Source organism: Myxocyprinus asiaticus, chromosome 24 (genome assembly GCF_019703515.2).
Source record: "Myxocyprinus asiaticus isolate MX2 ecotype Aquarium Trade chromosome 24, UBuf_Myxa_2, whole genome shotgun sequence".
NCBI classification, from domain to species: domain Eukaryota; kingdom Metazoa; phylum Chordata; class Actinopteri; order Cypriniformes; family Catostomidae; genus Myxocyprinus; species Myxocyprinus asiaticus.
Genome location: NC_059367.1, coordinates 34,923,636 through 34,948,198, shown reverse-complemented (window position 1 = coordinate 34,948,198; position 24,563 = coordinate 34,923,636). Strand labels below are relative to the sequence as shown.

General features: G+C 41.9%; 1 protein-coding gene across 1 annotated transcript; it reads right to left on the bottom strand.

The window, feature by feature from the left end:
* Window positions 1-4,641: 4,641 nt before the first annotated feature.
* LOC127414840 (G2/M phase-specific E3 ubiquitin-protein ligase-like) lies at window positions 4,642-17,293 on the bottom strand. Its single transcript, XM_051653179.1, has 11 exons — window positions 17,152-17,293; window positions 16,174-16,674; window positions 15,810-15,971; window positions 14,159-14,281; window positions 13,775-14,016; window positions 12,951-13,097; window positions 12,504-12,718; window positions 12,019-12,286; window positions 11,168-11,328; window positions 5,673-5,911; window positions 4,642-5,094 (listed from the first exon to the last, which is right to left on the bottom strand). Exons 1-11 carry the CDS (start codon window positions 17,153-17,155, stop codon window positions 4,844-4,846), a joined length of 2,313 nt encoding a protein of 770 aa, XP_051509139.1. The 5' UTR covers window positions 17,156-17,293; the 3' UTR covers window positions 4,642-4,843.
* Window positions 17,294-24,563: the final 7,270 nt, after the last annotated feature.

The following is a 24,563-nucleotide window of genomic DNA, read 5'->3' as shown; positions in this document are numbered from 1 at the left end:
TAACAATGATTTAAAATATAATTTAGATCATATCTAAAAAACTTTCTATATATATATATATATATAAAACAGTTTATAAAATACACATGTAAAAATGTTTAAGATTATTCTAGCCATGAAAAAAACTCAATAATACTGTATGCATAAAAGGCAACTTGCTTTTTGGCAACTTGCAGCATTTTCTATATGTTGATAGAGAACATGAGAATGAGAGACAGATGACAATGTGAGAGATGCCAGTGTTCCTTCATGCATTTATCAGAAAGGCTTCAGTAATTTTGTCCTCATTAAAAAGTTTAACTCCTAAAGACATGAATTGTAATTTTGCAATATATATCGGAAATCATGAGCACTCTCATTAAAATGAAAACTCCAGTCATATCAGTAACCTTATAAAAGCTGTTTATTCTACATGGAGGGGGTCCACACATGGGGGCTGCCATGTTACAATCACATGACCAGCCGAATACTACTCACTTAATCTCAGTAACCGTCCTGTTATTTGACACTTTCACTCATTGATTAAAGTAATCATGGCTGACTGTGATAATCAACATTATGGCACAAGAAGGCTTTTTGTCACACATTATACATTTTGAACATATAGAGTGAAATTCATATCCCAGCTAAGCTGGGGTCAGAGCGCAGGGTCAGTCATGTTATGGCGCCCCTGGAACAGATAGGGCCAAGGGCCTTGCTCAAGGGCCCAACAGCTTGAACTCCTAACCTTCTGTTCAGTAACCCAGAGCCTCAAACGCTGAGCCACCACTGCCCACTGTAGTGAATACTACATTTCTACAATGGCATCTGAAACTGAAAACTATTGATTTTAAATTATTCTGCATCCAAGCCACTAGGTGTCAGTGTAAGTCCAAGATGACACAAAGACAAAAGTTACTGAGTGCACCTTTAAAACTTGTTTCATTTTAAAATTTATATTCTTAAAAAATAATAAAAAATATTTTTAGAAATAAAATTATGGAATACCTCAGGTTCAATACAAGTTAAGCTCAATCAACAGAATTTGTGGAATAATGTTAAATATGACAAAAATAAAATTTGACTCATCCATCCTTTTCTTTGAAAAAAAAAAAAAGCACAAATTTAGGTTAGAGTGAGACATTTACAATGGAAGTGAATGGGCCAATTTTTGGAGGGTTTAAAGGCAGAAATGTGAAGCTTATAATTTTATAAAAGCACTTAACTCTTGTGCGACCTTCGGGACATTTTTGTCTTTTTCATTTTTGTTTTTTCGATCAATTTGGATGTGTTAATGCCAACAGCATAAATTTTGCCAAAGGTGTGTATTTTTTGGGGAATTGTTATATTTCAACCTTAGTGTACACAAAATAGTTACATTCAGGACCTTAAGGACAAAAATGTCCCCACTGAAACCCATTAAAACTGCAATATTTGATCCCAATGCCATTAAAGCATAAAATTATGAATTCTATGATATTATGCTTTCATTCTGGAGCCCTGGCTTCAAAATTCTAATTTTTAATATCTTTCACCAGATGGCGCCATTTTTCTCATGTTTAGCCTATGGAGCAAATACATGCTTTTTTCCAATTTTCTGTTTACTGTATTATAGAGCACTGCAAGCCAGCTGAATAAATGATGCAGCTAAAATTGTGTGGGTGTGTTGGTATGGATGTCAGAGTGTGTTTTGTATGTGTGTATTGAGACATTTGTGTGTGTGTGTGTGTGTGTGTGTGTGTGTGTGTGTGTGTGTGTGTGTGTGTAAAAAACAACAGTGGCATTATGTAAACAAACTGGCATTTAAAGGGTTAAAATCCTGAAAATTAATGAATATTTGGTAGTTATGATCAGGACTGATGTTGGTTAAAAAAAGTAACTCATTGAAAGTGGAAAATAATATTAATAAATAATATTATTATGGCAGTTTTTGACGCTGACATTTTTGTCCTCTAAGGACCTCTGAGTAACTTTTTTGAATTGATGCACAAGGGTTAAATGAATTCTTCTGTTAAAACACACATATTATTTGAGCTGTTAAGTTGTTTAAATCGACATTTTTAGTCATTTTTGGTTTTTAGGGTTACATTGTCATGGCAACAAAGTTGTAAAATTGGATATAACTTTACACAGAAAAGGTTTGTAAGTGATTTTATCACACTAAAATCATGTTAACACACATATTGTTTATGTCCTGTGGCTATACTTTTGAAACAGTGAGTATTTTAATGTTTACTGATTGGCCCCATTCACTTCCATTGTGAGTGCCTCACTGTAACCCAGATTTTTTTTAAAGAAAAGGAGGAACAAGTCAAAATTAATTTTTGTGGTAATCAACATTATGCCACAAATGCTGTTGACTGAGCTTAACTTGTATTGAACCCGGAATATTCCTTTAAAAATCTGTGTTCTTTGAAAATATTAATAAAGAAAAGGAGAGATACAACAATTTGAGAGAATTGTAAGAAAATGCTGATCCATCAAAAATGTTATTTTGATTTATTTCCATTTTGTTTTGAGGAGTAACACCAACCTGATGTAAAAAATTTGATATTTAAAATAAAGTTTTTTGTTTCATATGTGATTTAATTTTCATTATGTAACATTTAGAAACAATGTGTAAATACCCTGATTAGAGATCTGAATATTATCCTTTTTGTTTTGTTTTTTAAAATTTTTGATTTGACATTATGAATGATCATAATTATACAAGCATGTTTAGACAACAGTCTATTGAAGTGAACGACTTCTGAAATGCGGCACAGTGACTCTCCACTAACCCAGTCTTGGAATTTCAAAGAAAACAGATCCTCTTGGAGATCCCCAGGTTTTTTCCATATTTACATCCTGATGGAAATGTACTAAAGGTTGTCCCTTCGAAAACGCCTTTAAAGATGTTTCCTGTATAAGCAATGACATAGAGCCATATACACTGTAGTTACAGAAACAACTCATGAGCGACAACAACTTCAACAAATAAATTAGCTCATGAATAAATACATTATCGATAGTCATTAGCTACAGCTGCTTGAAATCCTCCATTATCTTGCACATTTTAAACGAACAGCTAATATACCTATTTAATTCATCTATGACCCAAATCCCACGAAATAACAATAATAACGACAATAACCGCGTGACAGATCGGCTTTCTTTTCTAAACAAATAAAGCGGAAACGATGACATCACTGAACAGGCACGACTTCGAGGAAGTCACGTGGAAATTTCTCTCTTCAATTGTTATCATGTGAGTTGTTTTGAAAGAGGGGAAACGTCCTTCTGAAAGTCGATAGCAAATACAAATGGAGGCAGAAAAAAATGAAAGCTGTTAAGTTTGCTTGCTTTTACACTTACTCCAGCGCAAATCCCATTTTCACATTAGATTTGCATTTCAGTATCCAGATACACCTCAGAACAATTACATGTTACATTATGTTTACACTGTACTTTACATAAGTAGCCTAATGATTATTGCCAGCTTTAACTTACCTGTTCGACTTGATATGCAGAAAATGAAATCAGGGTTATCAGTCACACTTATTGCCCCAGTTAATATTCCTCTGGGTAGATTCATTTTGGGAAGTCCATTTCTGTATATGCACATATCTTAAAGTCTTGGCTACAAAAAAGCTATTGAACATTTACACCATTATTGCCCAGGAAAAAACATCACACAAAAAGTGAACAAATGACCTTATATGGGGTAAGTTGTCATAAGAGAAACCTGCCATTAAAAATTTATGTTGTCTGTACATTACCCCACTAATTATTACATGGCTACAAACTAAATAAATAAATAAAAGGACATAAAATACTGATTTACGTTGAAATTATGTAATTATGTGAGAAGAAATATCTGTTAATCGCTGAACAGCTGAATTCCACCTCCGGTTTGCTCCGAGTTCTGTAGGTGTTTATTTTGTCATTAATGAACATCTGACTGCTAATTATCCACCTTATTACAAGACTACTTTCCAAATAAATAAATAAATGGACATTATACATTGATTTGAGTTGAAATTACTTCATTAGCTTACTTGTAGAGATCGCTCAGTGATCCAAGAAGTAAGAAAAAATTATTGGATGACCAGTCTGCTGTCTTAATCCCCGGATGTGCGGTTGTCACTCAGAAATATCAGACCTCTAGATGGCGCCATTGACTAATCAGAATAGAGTATTCCAGAGAGTCATGTAGTGAATAAAAATGTCAAATAACTGTTATGGCTAACATAAATGTTGTGTTAATTACTGTGTTAATAAATACAATTTATAAATTTAAAATCTATAAATTTAAATTAGTTTAAAATCTACATTCATTATATAGATGACACTTGCTTTACTGAATTCCAGTGTGGTTTTATTCTGTTCACTTGTTATCCCAACAACTACAAAAATATTATATTAGAATTTTTTGTTTGGAAGATATAAATATTCTAAAAATGATTCTAATGTAAGAGGGTTTTGAAGGAGGACCTGACATATAAAACAACAGCTAGACGGAACAAGCATTTGTGTAATTGGACTTTTGACTCAAAACCTTTTGTTACTGAGATAAAGCCCTTATGACAGCTTCCCAGTGTGACTAACCCTCCCCTTTACATGATCAATAGCAATTAATGTAGTACCTACCAAACCAGTCAAAAATGAAACTGTTTTTTCTTATACATTTTATTTAAATCATGTCTGACATTTGTATGACAATAAAATATAACCTTTTTATTTACAAATACCTTGTGTAGAAAACATTATAACATCATAAAAATAACATATACAAATCACTGTACATAGGTGCTTTAATGAAATAATAATAATTTATAAATGGGCATAATTATGTTTTTAGAATATAGAATTACACTGTATAGTTTTATGTTCTCCCAAATTCTCCAGAGTCTCTAACTGCTCTCATAAGCATTCTGTACAGTTCCACTTCATCTTTTACAATTCTGGGGAGGAACAATCCCATCATGCATGTGTTTGCATATGGTAGACGGCATCCACGCCTCTCTGGCTGGTAGAAGTGAATGCTGGGCTTTTGAGAGAACCCCAGTGGTGGGACTTCATCCGCTCCAGTTATGAAAACCAAAAGCTCCTCATAATGTAACTCAGTTTTTTTGTCTATTGGGGGTAAAATATGACACATTTAAGTCAACACAAATAGCAAGTACAAGCAATTGTAAAGAATCCTCATCTTATAGCCTTCTCTGTCTTTCATTCTTTCTCCCTCTCACTCTCTTTCAAATGTATATATGGATATGGAAAGTTGAAATGCAATCAGTCCAGGTTTTGTTTAAATAGTCTCACGTAGCCAGACTTGTGACTACCAACAAAGTCTGGTCCTTATTGCAGCTTATTCTAAACAAGAACCGCCCACTTAGTAAGGAAGAGACTGACAGGCATGTAAGGTGAACGGCCAAAGTTTATTTATTTATTTATTTATTTGTGCAATTAGGGGCAGGATTACCTGAAATAGGTTTTAGCACAATAATAGACCGACTCTATACATTTTTGTTTTCCATCCGAAAGTAATAATTACAGGTTATTTCACAGACATAACGCTGCATAGAGCCAGCCAGTCAGAATAAAACTAGCCAGATCATGAAAGTGCTTTCCAGTTTTGTTTGAAATATGCATCAGACAGTCGGTCCATAGGAATTCTGAGGCTAAGACTAATGTTTAACTAACAAGAAACTCACCCTCAATCATCTTAAGGAGCAATTCCCAGTGATGAATAGTCTTCTCCTCATCTTCCCTCATCTTGGTCCCTGCTTTACTCCAGTGGATTTGGAACAGGGCTTTGAATGTGCTTCTGGATAATGACTCATGCATGTTGGTAAAGATAGGCAGGAACTCAATCCAGTTAGCTTTTACCATGTCCCAGAACTGTCCATAAGCATTCAGTCCTTCTGTGAACTGATGAATCATATTTGATGTTCTGTGAAATTAACAGAGGTTGTTAGATTACCATTCTTACATATGCATGTGAAACTAATACTGAAATAAATGAGCAGTATTCTGTTCATAGAGTTCCCTATCTGTCACTCACTCGACATTGTGTCAATGTAGTGACACTAGGGGTCACTCTTGGGAGCCCGAGACACCTCCGGTCTTTGATAAAAGGCCAATGAAAATTGGCGAGTGGTATTTGCATGCCACTTCCCCGGACATATGGGTATAAAAGGAGCTGGTATGCAACCACTCATTCAGATTTTCTCTTCGGAGCCGAACGGTCATGCTCACTGAGCTGAATTTCTACTTTTCATTCACCTCTGCTGGATCTGACGGCGCATTTCGGCGGCTTCTCCCTCCTTTGCACTGGTGCACTGCAGAGAACGCCCCTGGGCACTTCGGCAGAAAAAAAAGAGTATATTTTCTGAAAGAGCTTTTTCCTCTAAAAGAGTATATTTCTCTAAAAGAGCGGCACACACGGAACGTCTTTTTAAAGATGCCCTTCCGATTGTGTGTTATTCCTGGTTGAGGTCATTATCTCTCAACTTCGGATGGTCATGATCGCTGTCTTTCATGTCTGGGCGCGACCCACACGGAGGCAGCATTTGTGGATGGTTCATGTTCTCACTGCAAGAACATGACCATGGCAACATTGCGGTCGCTTTGTCTGCTATGCTCGTCTGCCCCAGTCGGGCTTCCGGATGAGTCCGCTGGCTCATCTCACGACGAGTCTGGCCTCTTGTTTGGAGCCCGCGAAGATGATGAGCTCTCGAGCGCAGCATCGGAAAGCGGGCTTGTCCAGTCAAACCCTCCACTCTCCCCTGAACCCTCGTGGCTTGATGATTGGTTCCTGGGCTCACGGCTCTTCTCAAAGCAGCCACGCCCCGCTCCAGTGCCTTTCTTCCCGGAAGTGCACGAGGAGCTGAAGAAATCATGGGAGGCATATTTTACTGCCCGGCCCCGATTCCGCAGTTCCCACGCCCTCACTACCCTCGATGGCGGGGCGGCCAGGGGCTATACGGCGATTCCCCTGGTGGATAAGGCGCTTGTGGTGCACCTATGCCCACAGAGCGCTGCCACCTGGCACGGACACCCTAAGCTCCCGTCCAAGCTCGGCTGCAATACAAGCCGCAGCCCGCCCCTTCCGCCCAGCCCCGGCGTGGAGCCCACCGCAGGAAGCAGACACCGCCCGTCTCACAGTCGGCTGCTAAGAACCCACGGAGGTCTTCAAAGCGCCCCTGAGAGGGGCGACCCAGGGACGACGAAACCCACTCCCCTGGAGATGGTAAGAAGACCACTCCATCCCCTGGTGGAGGGCTGGGTGGAAAATCTTTTGTTGCATTTTTCTTTGATTTCACCGCATGCCCAATTGGCTGCGGTACCCAACCGTTCAGCAAAAGAACGGCTTCCTTCCTCCCTGGGTCACATACCCAGTGTGCATGGTCGTCATCACAACTACCGTCCACAGGTTTTTCCTTGCAGGATTGGCGCTCCAGCGGTGGTCTTCCTGCCCCTGAGCACCCAGCTGTGGCACACAGCCACCCCCGATGTGGCAGTCTCCACGGGTTACGAGGACAGTCCTCTTCCTCCCCCGTCCCAGGCTGTTCCGGGGGTGGTCACAAGGAGCCAGGTAAGTGCTTCGATGTCCCTAGACTCAGCACGGCCACAACGTGGTGTGGCACCTCGAGCTCCGCCCCACCACGAGGCCTCACCTGCCGGTATGTCCAACGATGTTGTCCCCTTGGTCCCCCTTGCGCGGAACTTAGATGCATGGCTTGCATTTTCCAATCCATCGCGATGGCTGATCCAGACCGTACAACTCGGCTATGCGATTCAGTTCGCCAGGTGCCTGCCCAGCTTCAGCGGTATCCACTTAACCTTGGTCAAGGACAAAAACGCTGCTACCTTGCACACAGAGATCGCTACCCTCCTACGGAAGGGCGCGATAGAACCTGTCCCTCCGGCCGAGATGAAGAAGGGGTTTTACAGCCCCTACTTCATCATACCAAAAAAAGGCGGTGGGTTGCGGCCAATCTTGGACCTGCGAGTACTGAACCGGGCCTTACACAGACTCCCATTCAAGATGCTGACGCAAAAATGCATTCTGGCGAGCGTCCAGCATCGAGATTGGTTCATGGCGATAGACCTGAAGGACGCGTACTTCCACATCTTGATCCTTCCTCGACACAGACCCTTCCTGCGGTTTGCATTTGAGGGTCAGGCGTATCAGTACAAAGTCCCTTTCGGCCTGTCCCTGTCTCCTCGCATCTTCACGAAGGTCGCAGAGGCAGCTCTTGCCCGTTAAGGGAGGTGGGCATTCGCATTCTCAACTATCTCAACCACTGGCTAATCCTAGCTCACTCTCGGGACATGTTGTACGCACACAGGGTCTTGGTGCTCTCACACCTCAGCCGACTAGGGCTTCGGGTCAACTGGGAAAAGAGCAAGCTCCTCCCGGTTCAGAGCATCTCTTTTCTCGGTTTGGAGCTGGACTCAGTCTCTTTGACAGCGTGCCTTACGAATGAGCATGCCCAGTCGGTGCTGGCCTGTTTGAAGGCATTCAAACAGAAAACAGCGGTTCCACTGAAACTTTTTCAGAGGCTCCTGGGGCATATGGCATCCTCAGCGGTAGCCACCCCGCTCAGATTTGCAACAGGCACAATGGTTGTGGATGGGCCCGTGACTGCATTGGCACATCAACTGCCTCGAGTTGTTGGCAACTCTGCTCGCCCTGTGGAGGTTTCGGCCATTGATCCAGGGCAAACACGTGTTAGTTCGGACAGACAACACAGCAATGGTAGCATATGTCAACTGCCAAGGCGGTCTGCGCTCTCGTTGTATGTCACAACTCGCCCGCTGTCTCCTCCTCTGGAGTCAGCAGCATTTCAAGTCACTGCGAGCCACTCACATCCCGGGCAACCTCAACACTACAGCGGACGCGCTGTACCCTCAGGGGAGAGTGGAGACTCCACCCTCAGGTGGTCCAGCTGATTTGGAGTCGATTCGGATGGGCACAGGTGGACCTGTTTGCCTCCCAAGAATCCATCCACTGCCCGCTCTGGTACGCCCTGACCGAGGCCCCCCTCGGCATAGACGTGCTGGCACACAGCTGGCCACCTGGCCTGCACAAATATGCGTTTCCCCCAGTAAGCCTACTTGCACAGACCCTGTGCAAGGTCAGGGAGGACGAGGAGCACATCGTCCTGGTAGCACCCTACTGGCCCACCCAGACGTGGTTCTCGGACCTCACGACAGCCCCCCCCAGCGAATTCCCCTAAGGAAGGACCTTCTTTCTCAGGGACGGGGCACCATCTGGCACCCACGACCAGACCTCTGGAATCTCCATGTCTGGCCCCTGGACGAGACCTGCGGTGGTAGACACGATCACTCAGGCTAGGGCCCCCTCTATGAGGCGCCTGTATGCCTTTAAGTGGCGTCTGTTCGCTAAGTGGTGTTCTTCCCGACGGGAAGACCCCCAGAGATGTGCAGTCGGATCAGTGCTTTCCTTCCTGCAGGAGAGGTTGGAAGGGAGGCTGTCCCCTTCCACCTTGAAGGTGTACGTTGCCGCCATAGCAGCACACCATGACGCAGTCGACAGTAAGCCCTTAGGGAAGCACGATCTGATCATCAGGTTCCTAAGAGGTGCCAGGAGGCTGAATCCCTCCAGACCGTGCCTCGTTCGCTCATGGGACCTCTCTGTAGTTCTTCAGGGTCTACGGAGAGCCCCCTTTGAGCCTTTGCAGTCAGCCGAGCTTAAGGCACTCTCCTTGAAGACTGCCCTCCTGACTGCACTCACTTCCATCAAGAGGGTAGGAGACCTGCAAGCGTTCTCTGTCAGCAAAACGTGCCTGGAGTTCAGTCCGGGCTACTCTAACATGATCCTGAGACCCCGACCGGGCTGTGTGCCCAAGGTTCCCACTACCCCTTTTAGGGACCAGGTGGTGAACCTGCAAGCGCTGCCCCAGGAGAAGGCAGACCCAGCCCTGTCGTTGCTGTGTCCGGTGCGCGCTTTACGCATCTATTTGGATCGCATGCAGAGCTTTAGGATCTCTGAGCAGCTCTTTGTCTGCTTTAATGCACAGCGGAAAGGAAGTGCTGTCTCCAAGCAGAGGATCGCCCACTGGCTCACTGACACCATAACTATAGTATATCACGCCCAGGACATGCCACCCCCGGTAGGGCTACGAGCCCATTCTACCAGGGGTGTAGCGGCCTCCTGGGCCCTGGCCAGGGGTGCCTCTCTAACAGACATTTGCAGTGCCGCAGGCCGGGCAACACCCAACACCTTTGCAAGGTTCTACAACCTCCGGATGGAACCGGTTTCATCCCAGGTAGTGGCACGCAATACAAGCAGATAAGCCCGGGATAGCTGGCCGGGTGTATCGCTTGCACATAGCGCCTTCCATCTCCTTTTGAGCTGAAGACGTGCTCCATTAATTCCCAGTAGTGTTCACAAACTTTGTTCCCTGGTTGACTTCCTCCGAGCCCCTCTGCCCTAGTCTCCATGTTTGTAGTAACTCCTCCCCTGTTGGGTAGGATCTACCTTGAAGACTCTCCACATGATCGGAAAGACCATGTGATGTATTCTTCCACTTAAATATCCCCCCCTCTCTTTGGGCGAGGTGTGGTCTCTGCGGTGTCTTCCCCTTGGGAGGGACACCCCCCGACTAGACCAGTCGGATAATCCCCCTTCTTTTTTAGGGATTGGAAAAAAAGAAGGGGACAAGAGGTTACGTGTTGACCTGGTGTGCTGGCTACGAGGCACACAGTTCAAGTAACATAGTTCAGCCTGTTGTGGCGTTTCGTATAGGGACTCCTAGTGTCACTACATGGACACAACTTCGAGTGAGTGACAGATAGGGAACGTCATGGTTACTTGTGTAACCTCTGTTCCCTGATGGAGGGAACGAGACGTTGTGTCCCTCCTGCCACAACACTGAACTACCCGCTGAAATGGCCGGACCTTGTCTCGGCTCCTCAGCATAAAACCTGAATGAGTGGTTGCATACCAGCTCCATTTATACCCGTATGTCCAGGGGAGTGGCATGCAAATACCACTCGCCAATTTTCATTGGCCTTTTATCAAAGACCAGAGGTGTCTCGTGCTCCCAAGAGTGACCCCTAGTTTCACTACATCGACACAACATCTCGTTCCCTCCATCAGGGAACGGAGGTTACACAAGTAACCATGATGTTTTTCATTGCATGGAAATAATATAAATATCCATATTTTTAAGCTTACCTAAGATATACATAGTGTCGTACGGCAAAGGAGTAAATTTTTTGCACATCTCGGATGGAAATGTCAGGTCTGTAAATTCCAGGAAAACCGCACTCACAAATCCAATCTCCTTGTTCTCTTTGCAGCTTATGGAGCTTGGGTGTTGTGTTGCATGACAAAATCTAAAAGAAGGAATAAACCAATACAAGATTTGTGATGGATGGATGGATGGATGGATGGATGGATTGGCAGAAGGATGGATTGGTGGATGGATAGATGGAGTTATGGGTGAGGGATGGATGGATGGATACATGGATGAATTGATAAATGGATAGATGGATTGATAAATAGATGGATGATTGATAAATAGAGTGAATGACTGATGAATGGATTGATATGGATGGATGGGTGGATAAATGAAGTGATTATGGATGGATGAATTGATAAATGGATGGAGGGATGAATGGATTGATAAATGGAGTGATGGATGGATGGATTAATAAATGGAGTGATGGATGGATGGACTGATAAATGGATGGATGGATGGATGGATAAATGGAGTGATGGATGGATTGATAAATGGATGGATGGATGGATGGATGGATTGATAAATGGATAGATGGATTGATAAATAGATGGATGGATTGATAAATGGAGGGATGGATGGATGGATAGATAAATGGAGTGATGGATGGATGGACTGATAAATGAATGGATAGATGGATAGATTGAAAACTTGAGTGATGGTTGAGTGATGGTTATACAGTAGTTATGGGTGATGGATAAATGGAGTGATGGATGGATGGATGGATGGATGGATAAAGTTATGGGTAATTATAAATGGATGGATGGATAAACAAGTGGACAGATACCTTTTGCAATTTGTCCTGGATGTCAGCATCTGGTATTAGGTGCCAGTCAAAGTCTACCAGTTGACATTCCTGGGTGCACATCAGCTGATACAAACAGGGATCAAGAGCTTTGAGTCCTGGTCCACCATGAGCCACAGACCATGCAATCAGCTTCCCTGCCAGCTCATACTTGTGCTGCTCCAAGGCCATTTGGTCATACGTGAAGAACAAATGTCCAGGCTTCCCCTCAAAGATGCCCAGAGAGCATTGCACCTCCAGCATCAGGATTCTGAGGCAAAGTAAAACAAAAAGACATCAAACATTTCAAACCAAGCTCAAGCCTTAAAGTGTGTATTTCTTCTGCCTGAAAATTAGTATTTAATGGACTATCGGTTGAATCTTAAAGGTGAAGTATGTAATTTCTGTGCCACTAGTGACATAAGATGGAATTACAAAAATAATTATTGTTTTCAAACAGGTTTCCAACAGCATTTTAAGTGTCAGACCTGAAGAACTCTCTCCGGGGACCTCCACAGTCAAGAGCCTCCTCCCCAACAAATGTCACCATAGGGATTTTGGTCCAGAGGAAACTGCAGTTGGATAGAGCATCTTTGGCACTCTGCAGCAACTTGTTTCGGTAAACCAATACTGAAACCTTCTCACTGGTGCTGAGATGCATGTGCTGAAACTCTCTGAGCAAAGAGCTAATGTCCATGTCCTCCTGTTAGAGTGATTAAATATTGCTTTATACTGTCTTTTTGCAATGTCAAGGTAAGACAGAATGCAATTCTTTACTCCAATGGATTACTTTCACAGTGGTCTGATAACAGGTACTTGGCCTTTTATTTTCATTTTTCAAACCTCTCTTTGCACCATAATAACTCACATTATTAATATTATAAATGCAGAGTAAACAGGCTATTAGAATAAAGAGATTATTGAAAGATTATTACCATTGAAGAGTTCAGGCTTGAATTTGAAAGGCAACTGTTGGTTGATGTCAGTCGGTGCCTTCGTTGTTGTGCAGTAACAGGGGGAGGAGAGCATGGTGTTGACAAAACATTGGTATTCATGACTGATGATAATGTATTTGTGGACATCTGTGGGCAAAGTGGCAGCTAAGTTTAATGGCAATTAAAATTGTCAAATTTAGCTAATTACTAAACTATTAAACAAAAATAAATTAATAGTATTTTTGGAAAATAAGTTTTAAAACAGGGTGCTGTGTGCACATAATGAGCAACATCATGTTGAGATCACATGACAAGCCTAATATTGCTAATTTATAAAAATAAAATAAAAATCTCCTGTTATTGGACGATTTCACTTGTGAAATACATTAATTGTGGCTGACTGCGATTAGCGCATTTCTACAATGGTATCAGTAACTGAAAACATTTGCTTTTGCATAATGCTGAATCTACACCGCTAGGTGTCAGCGCAACATAAACAAAAAAGTTGAGTGTGCCTTTAAAACAAAAGGAATACTTCAAGCCATTGTTTACCAGTCCTTGTCCTGAAGTACCCCCAACACTGCATATTTTGCATGTCTCCAATTCAGGTCATGGAGTCTCTGCTAATGAGCTGATGAGTTAAATCAGTTGTTAAAAAGACATCCAAAATGTGAGCAGTAGCGTACTCCAGGACCAGGATTGGGAAACACTGTTTTATGCACTAGCCATACAGGTGGCTTCTAATTTTTCAAACATTCACCTAAATTCTGGGCTTTGAGTGCCACTTACTTAAATTAATAAATAAATGGCAATTCCTACTATACCTCATTTAATACAATGTCTCTCCTGGGTATTATATAAAGAACACTCTCGCCCAACTCCTTTTTCAGCTTCTTCAGAGTGTTGCTGTGAATTCTGCAAAGTCTTCCATGTTTCTCAGCCTTCACAGCACAGAAACCAATCGAATCCAGCTCGACCAAGGGATAGCTGGAGCAAATGAAGTGATTTAGCTCTCTCCAAGTCCAGTTTAGATCAACACTTCTCTCTGACTCACAAACAGGTATTCCTAAAAAATTAATAGAGCACAGACTGAAAGATCTCAAGTTGTTCTCATCAGCCACTGTTAATTGAAAAAAAATGTGTTATGTGTACTATTGGAGAGCTGTTTTTACTGTATTATAAGCTGAAAATATAGGAAGATAATATACCTAAGCCAGCTCTCGTGAGTTCATAACGGTCTACAGGGCTGGGAACAGTCTTCTGATTGGCATACTGTAGGAGGAAGAGATTCGGTTTCCAGCAAGATGATGTTTTTCGGGCTTTTCTGGTTTCTTATAGAAATAAAAAGGTAAATAGCATTACATCAGTATACAGTAAACTTCTCTGACCACATTGCAACAACCATCTGGTCATGCAGACTTGCACATTACAACATCAAGGTCAGATCCTTCCTATCTGAGCATACTGAACAAACTAAAATCTTTGTCCAGGCTTTTGTCATCTCTAGACTGGACTACTGCAATGCTCTTTGTGTTGGCATTTCTGCATGCGCAATTTAACACCTGCAAATTATGCAGAACACATCTGCATCCTTGGTTTTCAGCCCAACACATGTTACACCTCTTTTTGTCTCACTTCACTGGCTGTCAGTTGTAACCTGAAAATGAGCTTCATGTCATACACTGTAAACCCTAATGTTGTTGGTACTGGAAAAATCAAATTGTCTTAATCACTTGAAATGTCATGTTTTGGGGTCACAACTCAAATATCTATGCTCCTTGAACTTGTATATCTTAAAAATCCATAAACCTAAGATTTTAAGTGTTAATAACTCAAATGATTGAGTACAAAATTAAGGCTATGGGGGATACCCATAATCCCTTGTGCTTGAATTAATTAATTATGTTTTCTTGGTCAAAGGGAACTTATGGAGGCAATTAAATAGTTGTCATTAAGATGCATAGACGTTTTAGCTCCTTTGTGGTATTATTTGTGTTTTTTTATTGAAAATAGTTGTTTCGTGTGATGTCACCATTAGGGTGATCTGTGTCCCCTTTGGTCAAGTTGGACACTGTTATCTCAGTTCTCCTTGTGCATGTGCAACTGGAGTACAGGCATACATGAATTTCTGTGGAGAATTTTATGATTCACCTAGAATCAGTTATGATCTTCTTTATTCGAACTGTTAGTGTGCTGTATCTAAATTTGAGTCAATTCAATTAAAATTATTAAGTAGAAACAACAATATTTAAATTGCAAATCTGAGTTTAGTCTACTTGCATCTAGTTACCTTAACTTAAATAGTTAAATTAATTCTATATGAACACCAAGTGAAGTGAACTTAATTCCTCAAGTTTTGAATACGCCAATACTCAGTTCAGTTGAGGAAATAAGTTTACTCAATCAACTGAGGAAAGCCAGCTTATTAGGGTTTTCAGTGTAACATCTAAATTAACAGTTTTTTGTTGTTGTTGTTTTTTTTTGTTTTTTTTAAAGTTAAATATTTTATTTAATCTGACTAAATCAACCTGACATATTAGATTACACCAACTGAAGTAATTCTTATGGGTTGGATCAAGTAAAAATCGATCCTTACGCTAACAATTACACATTACCACTTTGTTTCACTTTCATCTTCTAGCTTATGTTCTGAACAATTTTTAAAATTTTTATTACAATATTTTTCATGTTACTGTCTCATTGGATGAATCGCTTATGCTGTATTTCTTATTTGTAAGTCGCTTTGGATAAACACATCTGCTAAATGCATAAATGTACATGTAAAAAGAGTACATTTCTTTAATAAATAAAGGTTTGACACTAACAATGCCATTAGAAAATCAAAACCAGCATTCTCACCTTCTCTGTGATTATTTACTGTTAAGATTAGGTTGGAGTTGCGATGTGTTTCTTCTCGCATTTGACTCTCACCATCTGTAGTATGACCAACAAGCCAGTTGATGCCTGGTGTGGTATTTAAGGGATAAACTGGGCATGATGTACGACTTCCCCTCCTTGAGCCTACAGCACAGGAACATTCAATGTTTTATAAGAGATTATATTAGTAAAACAAATTCAATTAGTCATTTGGAGGGCTGAAATAAGTAGGGGAGACCGGAGCTAGTCATCACACATTTACTCTTTTAGCCTTTTAATCTTATAGTTACTAAGAATACAGTCCTTGTGACAACTTCCAGCTCCGGTCTCCTCTGTGTACACTTACCCAAAAGGCGCACTGTGTTTGTGCTCCCGTACAGATCGATGAAAACCCAAAGTGATTTGTTCAGGTTCAATCCCGTTGCTTTGAGGTAAAATCTCTCTCCACTTGTTCCTTGTACAATAACCATGCCTGCATAGTTTATCCAGAACTGAATCACTGCACTGCATCTACACAAGTCCTCGGGCACTGGCACGACACAATAGCCCGGCGTATCCCTCAGCTCTGGTATAGAGGCAGGTGGGATACTGTGTGTATTTGGGCAGATGTTGGTGAAACCTACACGAAGAGCTCCATCCCACAATGAGGTGCAGTCCTCGATACGTATACAAATCTTTTCATCCAACTTTACAGTGCGACTTAGAAAAGCCAACCCGTTCATAAAGGATGAAGTGTCCCTGGACGCCAGTTGCCCTCCTTGGCCGATGGTGACATATTGGCCTGTCAGTTGCAGATGAAAAGTCATTGGACCCAGACATCGGCTGCCACACATGCGATCGTGCTCTGCTATAATTACAAAGTATCAAGGCAAAAGATAAAGCATAAATTATCTCAGTTCATAATTTTACCATGTTTTTAACTCAAGTAAACCAGGGGTTCTCAACAGGCGGCCCCAGATAAGAGTAATCTATTATACAATATATATGGCCATATATGAACATATCCTGTATATGTAAATATAGTATATATACAGTATATACAATTAAAGTGTAGGTATATAAATATTTGAAAACAAAACATTTATATATATATATATATATATATATATATATATATATATATATATGGCATGTATGTACTAGCATGTTACAAGTTATTATGTTATGACTATGTTATTTAATTTTATCTATCAGAATGCTGCTGCTTATATATATGTACACTTCATTCTTCATAGGGTAAATCAAGTGCACAGCTGTACCTTACAGTGCACAAGCTACCTACTGCCCTGACAAATGACTGAATGTTTAAGCTCTTTATACTCACTCATTGTTGCTGTTTTCTTCGCCTCATAAAAATTATCCTGAGACCTACGATTAACCTTGTAATAGTACCCAAATTACAATTGTGACTCTCATTTAGAGTGAGTTCAAGTAGTTTACCACAGTTTACGAAAGCCTGTTTAACTAGTAGCACTTGCTGGATGAGATAAAGGAGTGGAAAGGAGAGGAGTGCGGGCTAAAATGAAGGTGGAGCGTAGTTATGGAAATTACCCTTTGTTATAGATGTTTGTGGAATTTCCATATAGGGAATAACGCTGGAAGAGGTCTTCTAGGACACTCCTTCTTCTAATGCTGTATGACACTTGTCATTTCTAAATTAAAAGGTTCAGTTTCTTAGAAATACCTGAGAAACTAAAGGTCAAGTTGATAGAGTGGTACTGCAGTCCTGTTACTAGTAAATTGTAATATCATGTAGTGATCACATTTAAAGGAATAGTTCGCCCAAAAATGATAATTCTCTTTTCATTTATTCACCCTTATGCTGGCTCAAACTCCTATGATTTTCTTTCTTCTGTGGGATACAAACGATGATTTTCTGATGGGAATATGATGTGTTTGTATCCATTCAATGCAAGTCAGTAGGGTCCGACACATTCTAAGTGATATGATTGTTTTTTTGTGTGTGAGAACAGACCAAAGTGTAACTCCTTATTCACTATAAATCTTGAAATCTAAAGTCTCCTTAGTGAGATCATGATTTGAAGCTCGACTTACTTGTGCTTGATGCATGCACAGAACGCTATACAGGAGTTACATATCACCTTGAATAAGGAGTTACATTTTGGTCTGTTCTGACCCAAAACTGACTGTATCACTTCAGAGTGCATGGATTTAACCACTCTGGATAAAGGTATGGATTGTTTTTATGCTGCCTTTATGTCCTTATTGAAGCTTGAAAGTGTTGGACCCCATTGACTTGCATTGTAAGGATATATTCACATTATATCCCATCAAAGTATCTTCATTTGTGTTCTGCAGAAGAAAGAAAGTCATTCGAGTTTGAGACGGTACAGATGAGTAAATAAGATAAATAATTTTTGGGTGAACTATCCCTTTAAATCTAAAAATACCCTCAAATTTTCTCATATTTAGCTCTTCTAAATATAGTAAATGCACACAATAAATAAATAAAATGGAAACAGATGATCAAGATCAAAGGGAACATCATTAGACAATTGCCTCACAAATACAAATGGTTTATCATTTTAATGGAAAACCTGTTAATTAACTGAAAGTTACTTTAGCATTTATGATGAAAAATTATATTTAACAAGTCAAAACATGTAATTTTACTGATAACATTTTACAGTAATAATTACCTTACAATTTATGGTTGAAAATGTATATGCAATACATGTATTTCTATGGTAAAATACAGTAAAACATTTATTTTTTGTAAGTTCAAGTATTATAACTCCTCTGGTGAAAAACCATAAAATTGGCATTCCATGTAATGTTTCTTCTTATTCTTGTAATAATTATGTGCATTGGAGTGTTTTATGTTAAACTTGTTTGATATTTAGATCATAATTTTTTATTTTAGTGTCATGTCACCCCTTTTGATGAACTTAGTCATCACGTGTTATTATGATGGTTAAAAGTACATTTAAAAGTACCAAGCAGTTTTTTGTTGTTCATGTATTAATATATTAACTTTATAACATTTATATGAATCTCTACAATACGGTTGTATTTGTTTACATTAATTGACTACATTAGTTAACATGAACTTACAGTGAATAATACTTCAACAGTCTTAATTAAACTTGTGTAATATTAATTTCAACATATACGCTAACATGGACCAATGAAAAAAACCCTGAATAAAATAAATAAAAAAGTGTTCATTGTTAGTTCATGATTCCTAATGCATTCATTTATACTAACAAATAGAATCTTATGGTAAAGTGTTACCATTTATGTGATATAGGCCTATATGTTTATAAACTGAATACAGTCACTGCAGTGTTTTTAAAGTATGTTTTCACTTTCTTAACCAAGCAGTCTTGAATTAGTTTTACTCTAAGCTGGGGCTGAACATGTCAAACTGTATGTTCAAACAACACTGTACATCAGCATGACACTTAATCTCCGAATTCATCTTTGCACTTGTGAGATCCATGAAAGCATACATGCATAATAGCATAACTCTGTCACAAATCTACACCCTTTACAAGAAACCTGCATGACTGTGTAAAACCATAGACATGGCTGGAAAGCACCTGGTAGATTGTCAGGAAACAGAAAGTCACAATGTATAACCTCAGAGTAAAATAATGCATAGAAATATTATTCACACTGTGATTCAATGTAGAGTGCATTACCTTGAGAATTAAAATGACTGAAATTGTGCAAACCATATTGTGAAGAATGCTATAACCATATTATCTTATGTCTGTCATACTTTTGCTTTTCATACAATTTAAAATAAATGTTCACTTCGTAAATGACCAAATGTTACAAAAAGCTAATAATTTACCTCATGGTTGTCATTGCCATAATGACTATATAATACTCTGAGACACTGTACAAGTGAGACTGCACTGCATATCTGAACAGGAACAAAATAGTTATCCAATCTTAGGCTACAAATGAAAGCATAAATAACTTTGGTTCATTGAAGCACTGGTAAAACAATGCAAGAGTCATAAACTGCCATGGCAGGTTTTTAAATAACGTATCATCCATCATATGCAACCCTGAAAACAATTTAACTGTCAAAAATATAAATAGCTACAGTCTTGTATAGGTATCAAAACAGTTATCGTGTGAAAGCTTAGAAGCTCTACTTTCCAATGCACATAGGCAGTATGAACAAAACTGAACAAGTGCTTTGAAATTTGCAGACAAATCAGAAGTGTTCATTTTTGATGTCAGTAAAAACATCAAACTGATCAAGTAGCCATGTTTCCAGCCGTTGTTGGAAAGCTCTCAAAGAGTAGAATACAACCAGCCTATTTGTTTTACTCACAGACAAAAATATAGTGAGTAATAGCTAAGTACATGTTTTTGACAATTATGTTGGTGTTGCTTATATGTCGCGTTCCCCTTCTGTCACTCATTCGACATTGTGTCGATGTAGTGACACTAGGGGTCGCTCTTGAGAGACGCCAAACACCTCAGATCTTTGAGAAAAGGCCAGTGAGAATTGGCGAGTGGAATTTGCATGCCACTCTCCCGGACATTTGAGTATAAAAGGAGCTGGCTCGCAACCACTCATTCAGATTTTTTCTTCGGAGGCGAGCGGTTGTACTATCAGCGAGCTGAATACTACTGCTGTTCCATTCACCTCTCAAGAAGCATATGCTGTTGGATATACGCCGCATTTCCAGCGGCTTTCTCTCGTTCTGCACGACGAGTGCAGATTTCACCCCTGGGCACTTCGACAGCACTAAAAGAGTGTATATTCATGCTAAAGAGTATATTTTCTCTATTAGAGCACACATATTGACGTTGAACGTCTTTTTAAAGACGCGTCTTTATAAAGATGCCTTTTCGTCTTTGTGTGATTCCTGGATGCGGTCGCTATCTCTCTACTTCCGACAGCCACGGGCGCTGCCTCACGTGTCTGGGCAGCAATCACACTGAGGCAGCGTTCATGGATGGTTCATGTTCTCATTGCGAGAATATGACCATGGCAACGTTGCAGTCGTGGCTTTCCTTCTTCCGGGGGAAAGCCACTCTAGCCGCCCCCCAGACCTCACCTTTTACCTCCGGTTACGAGCCCGGCCCGGCTAGTGCTGGAGGCAATTTGGGGGCTTCAATGAACGCTGCTCCGCCGGGTAAATCCCCGCAGACCACCCATTCCCCAGCACGCTCGTTTGCCCCTGGCTAGTTCCGAGAGGAGACCAGCTCGCCCCAGGGCCAGCTTAGTGTCCCTTTCAGAGCTCCGGAGCAGGATGAGTGCTCGATCGTTGCATCAGAGAGCGTACTGGCGATGTCAGATGCCGAGGACTCGACTGGGCTGCCACCTTCGGGTCAGCCCGCCCTGTCTGAGGCTGACGGCGAGATGACTGCCATGCTTGCCCGGGCCGCCATGTGTGTCGGGTTGGAGTGGAACCTTCTGCCCTCCCCTGAGCCCTTGTGGCTAGATGATTGGTTCCTGGGTTCAGGGCACTGCTCACAGCCACGCCAACCCCCCCCCCCAGGTCCATTATCACAGCAACCGGGCACTGAGCACCTGCCACTTAGACGCCGTGAACGCGGGCCCCCCGCCTTCATGCGTCCGGTCGCACCACACCACACCCACGGCCAGGTGGTTGTGATGGACTACGAGGACGGTCAAAAAGTCCCTCCTCCCCTGTCGCTGACCCCCCCGACGCCGGGTACATGGAGCAAGGTAAGTGCTTTGAGGGTCCCCTCAGCACAGCCACGAGTTCAAGATGAAGCGAGGCTCCTTGACGTGGCATCCCCTGCTACCTCCCGCCGCAAGGCCCCACCCACGGGTACATTAAACGTGATCATCCCCTTAGTGCCCCTCGCCCGGAGCTTGGACCGTGACCCCTCTGTGCAAGGGCGCGATAGAGCCTGTCCCTCCAGCCGAGATGAAGAAAGGGTTTTACAGCCCTTACTTCATCGTACTGAAGAAAGGAGGTGGGTTGCAGCCAATCTTGGACCTGCGAGTTCTGAACCGGGCCTTGCACAGACTCCCGTTCAAGATGCTGATGCCAAAGCACATTTTGGCGTGTGTCCGGCATCAAGATTGGTTCGCGGCGGTAGACCTGAAGGTCGCGTACTTTCACGTCTCAGTTCTACCTAGACACAGACCCTTCCTACAGTTTGCTTTCGACGGCCGGGCATATCAGTACAAGGTCCTCCCCTTCGGCCTGTCCCTGTCCCCTCGCGTCTTCATGAAAGTCGCAGAGGCAGCTCTTGCCCCGTAAAGGGAAGTGGGTGTCTGCATACTCAACTACCTCGACGACTGGCTGATTCTAGCTTACTCTCTAGAGTTGCTATGCGCACACAGGGACCTCGTGCTCAGGCACCTCAGCTGGCTAGGGCTTCGGGTCAACTGGGAAAAGAGCAAGCTCTCCCCGGTTCAAAGCATCTCTTTTCGTGGCATGGAGTTAGACTCAGTCTTGATGATAGCGCGCCTCACAAGCATGCGCGTGGTCAGTGCTGAACAGCCTGAAGTCATTCAAGCAGAGAACAGCGGTTCCACTGAAACACTTTCAGAGGCTCCTGGTGCATATGGCATCCTCGTTGCCGGTCACACCACTAGGGTTGATGCATATGAGACTGCTTCAGCACTGGCTTCAGACTCGAGTCCCGAGATGGGCATGGCGCTGCAGCACACATTGTGTGGCCATCACGCCGATCTGCTGCCACTTGTTCAGCCCTTGGACAGACCTTGCATTTCAATGGGCAGGAGTTCCTCTACAGCAAGTGTCCAAGCAAGGCTGGGGCAACTGTGTTGGTACATCAACTGCCTCGAGTTGCTGGCAGTATTGCAAGCCCTGCGGAGGCTTTTTTTCAGTTGATCCGGGGCAAGCATGTGTTGGTCCGGACGGACAACACAGCGACAGTAGCGTATATAAATCACCAAGGCGGCTTACGCTCACATCGCATGTCACTACTCGCCCGCCGTCTCCTCCTATGGAGTCAGCGGTGACTGAGGTCACTTCGTGCCACTCACATCCCGGGCAACCTCAACGCCACAGCAGACGCACTGTTGCGGCAGGTGACGCTCAGGGGAGAGTGGAGATTCCACCCCCAGGTGGTCCAGCTGATTTGGAGTCGGTTCGGCAAAGCACAAGTAGACCTATTTGCCTCCTGAGAAACCTCCCACTGCCCGCTCTGGTATTCTCAGATGTACTGGCACACAGCTAGCCCCGGGGGCTGCGCAAGTGTGCGTTCCCCCAGTGAGCCTACTTGCACAGACCCTGTGCAAGGTCAGGGAGGACGAGGAGCAGGTCACCCTCGTGGCCCCATATTGGCCCACCCAGACTTGGTTCTCAGACCTCACGTTCCTCGCGACAGCCCCACCCTGGCAAATTCCCCTGAGGAAGGACCTTCTTTCTCAGGGACGGGGCACCATCTGGCACCCGTGCCCAGACCTCTGGAACCTCCACATCTGGCCCTTGGACGGGACACGGAAGACCTAAGTGGCCTACCACCAGCAGTGGTAGACACGATCACTCAGGCCAGAGCTCCCTCCACGAGGCAGCTTTATACCCTGAAGTGGCGTCGGCTCACGAATCGGTGTTCTTCCCGAGCTGAAGACCCTCAGAGATGTCAGGTCAGTGCTTTCCTTCCTGCAGGAGAGGCTGGAGGAACGGCTGTCCCGCTCCACCTTGAAGGTGTATGTGGCCACATTTGTTCACTTCTTTTGACTTCTTTGGTTTTTAACATTAAGACATCAACATTCATAAATCAAGCACTTAATACACTGATTGTTGTCCATTAACAATTAATATAATGGTTTTGAATTATGATGTACAGTTATTAACACACATTCTTAAACTGACTAATCTGTCAGGAAAATTCAATCTAAATCTAATAAAAGTTACATTAAATCACAGTGGATAAATAATCATCTCTATACTGCAGAAGTATCATTTTGGAATCCAATTGAAAGCCTCTTAATTTCAAATAAAATACAAAAAAAGTTACAAAATCAAGTAAAATGTAAATTAGGGGGAAAGAGAATGTTGAATTTACTGGTTTAATTAACATCTCTGTTAAAAAGTGCTCTGCATCTAATCAACAGGAGTGATGAAACACAAGGTAACTGAGAGACTAAACAATGGTAAAACTGCTGACATGAGGAAGGATATCCACTTGATATTATCACAACAAATGACTTCAGGGAGCACACTGCGGTCAGGGTTGGAGAGTAACAGAATACATGTAACGGGATTACGTATTTAAAATACAAAATATAAGTAACTGTATTCCACTACAGTTACAATTTAAATCACTGGTAATTAGAATACAGTTACATTCAAGAGGTTACTTTGCATTTTATTGTCATTTGTTTCATTTAATATTTAATCCTTTCAGATGGAAAACATTTCTACATATAAATGATGCGATCCAAAGAGTGTTTGAACAGCGGTGAAACACTTTCTTATGATGTGTTACATTCATACGAGCAGACAGAGAAGTAAGTTTGAAGTAAGTTTGGAGCAGAAGAAATAGAAATATACTTTGTGTAAATTGTCAGCTTTACGCTAAGCTAAAATGCTATTTCTAGCCATTTTACATGCACGTTATCAGGCACGATCATATTTTTTATCAAGAAAATTCACGTTAGATCATAATTTCTTTTTTTCTAGTAAGACCTTTGATATTAGGGCAAAAATCATATTCTTGATAATCATTTTTGTATTGTTTTCCTGTAAAAAATATCTAAGATCAATTTGATTTATCTTGTTTTAGAAACAACACTGCATA

Excerpts from the sequence above, each read along its gene's own strand:
- LOC127414840 (XM_051653179.1), bottom strand. Across the intron at positions 12,719-12,950 it reads CAAGCCTGAACTCTTCAATG|GAGGACATGGACATTAGCTC; the intron begins GTAATAATCTTT and ends TCACTCTAACAG. Across the intron at positions 11,329-12,018 it reads TCCAGGACAAATTGCAAAAG|ATTTTGTCATGCAACACAAC; the intron begins GTATCTGTCCAC and ends TCCTTCTTTTAG.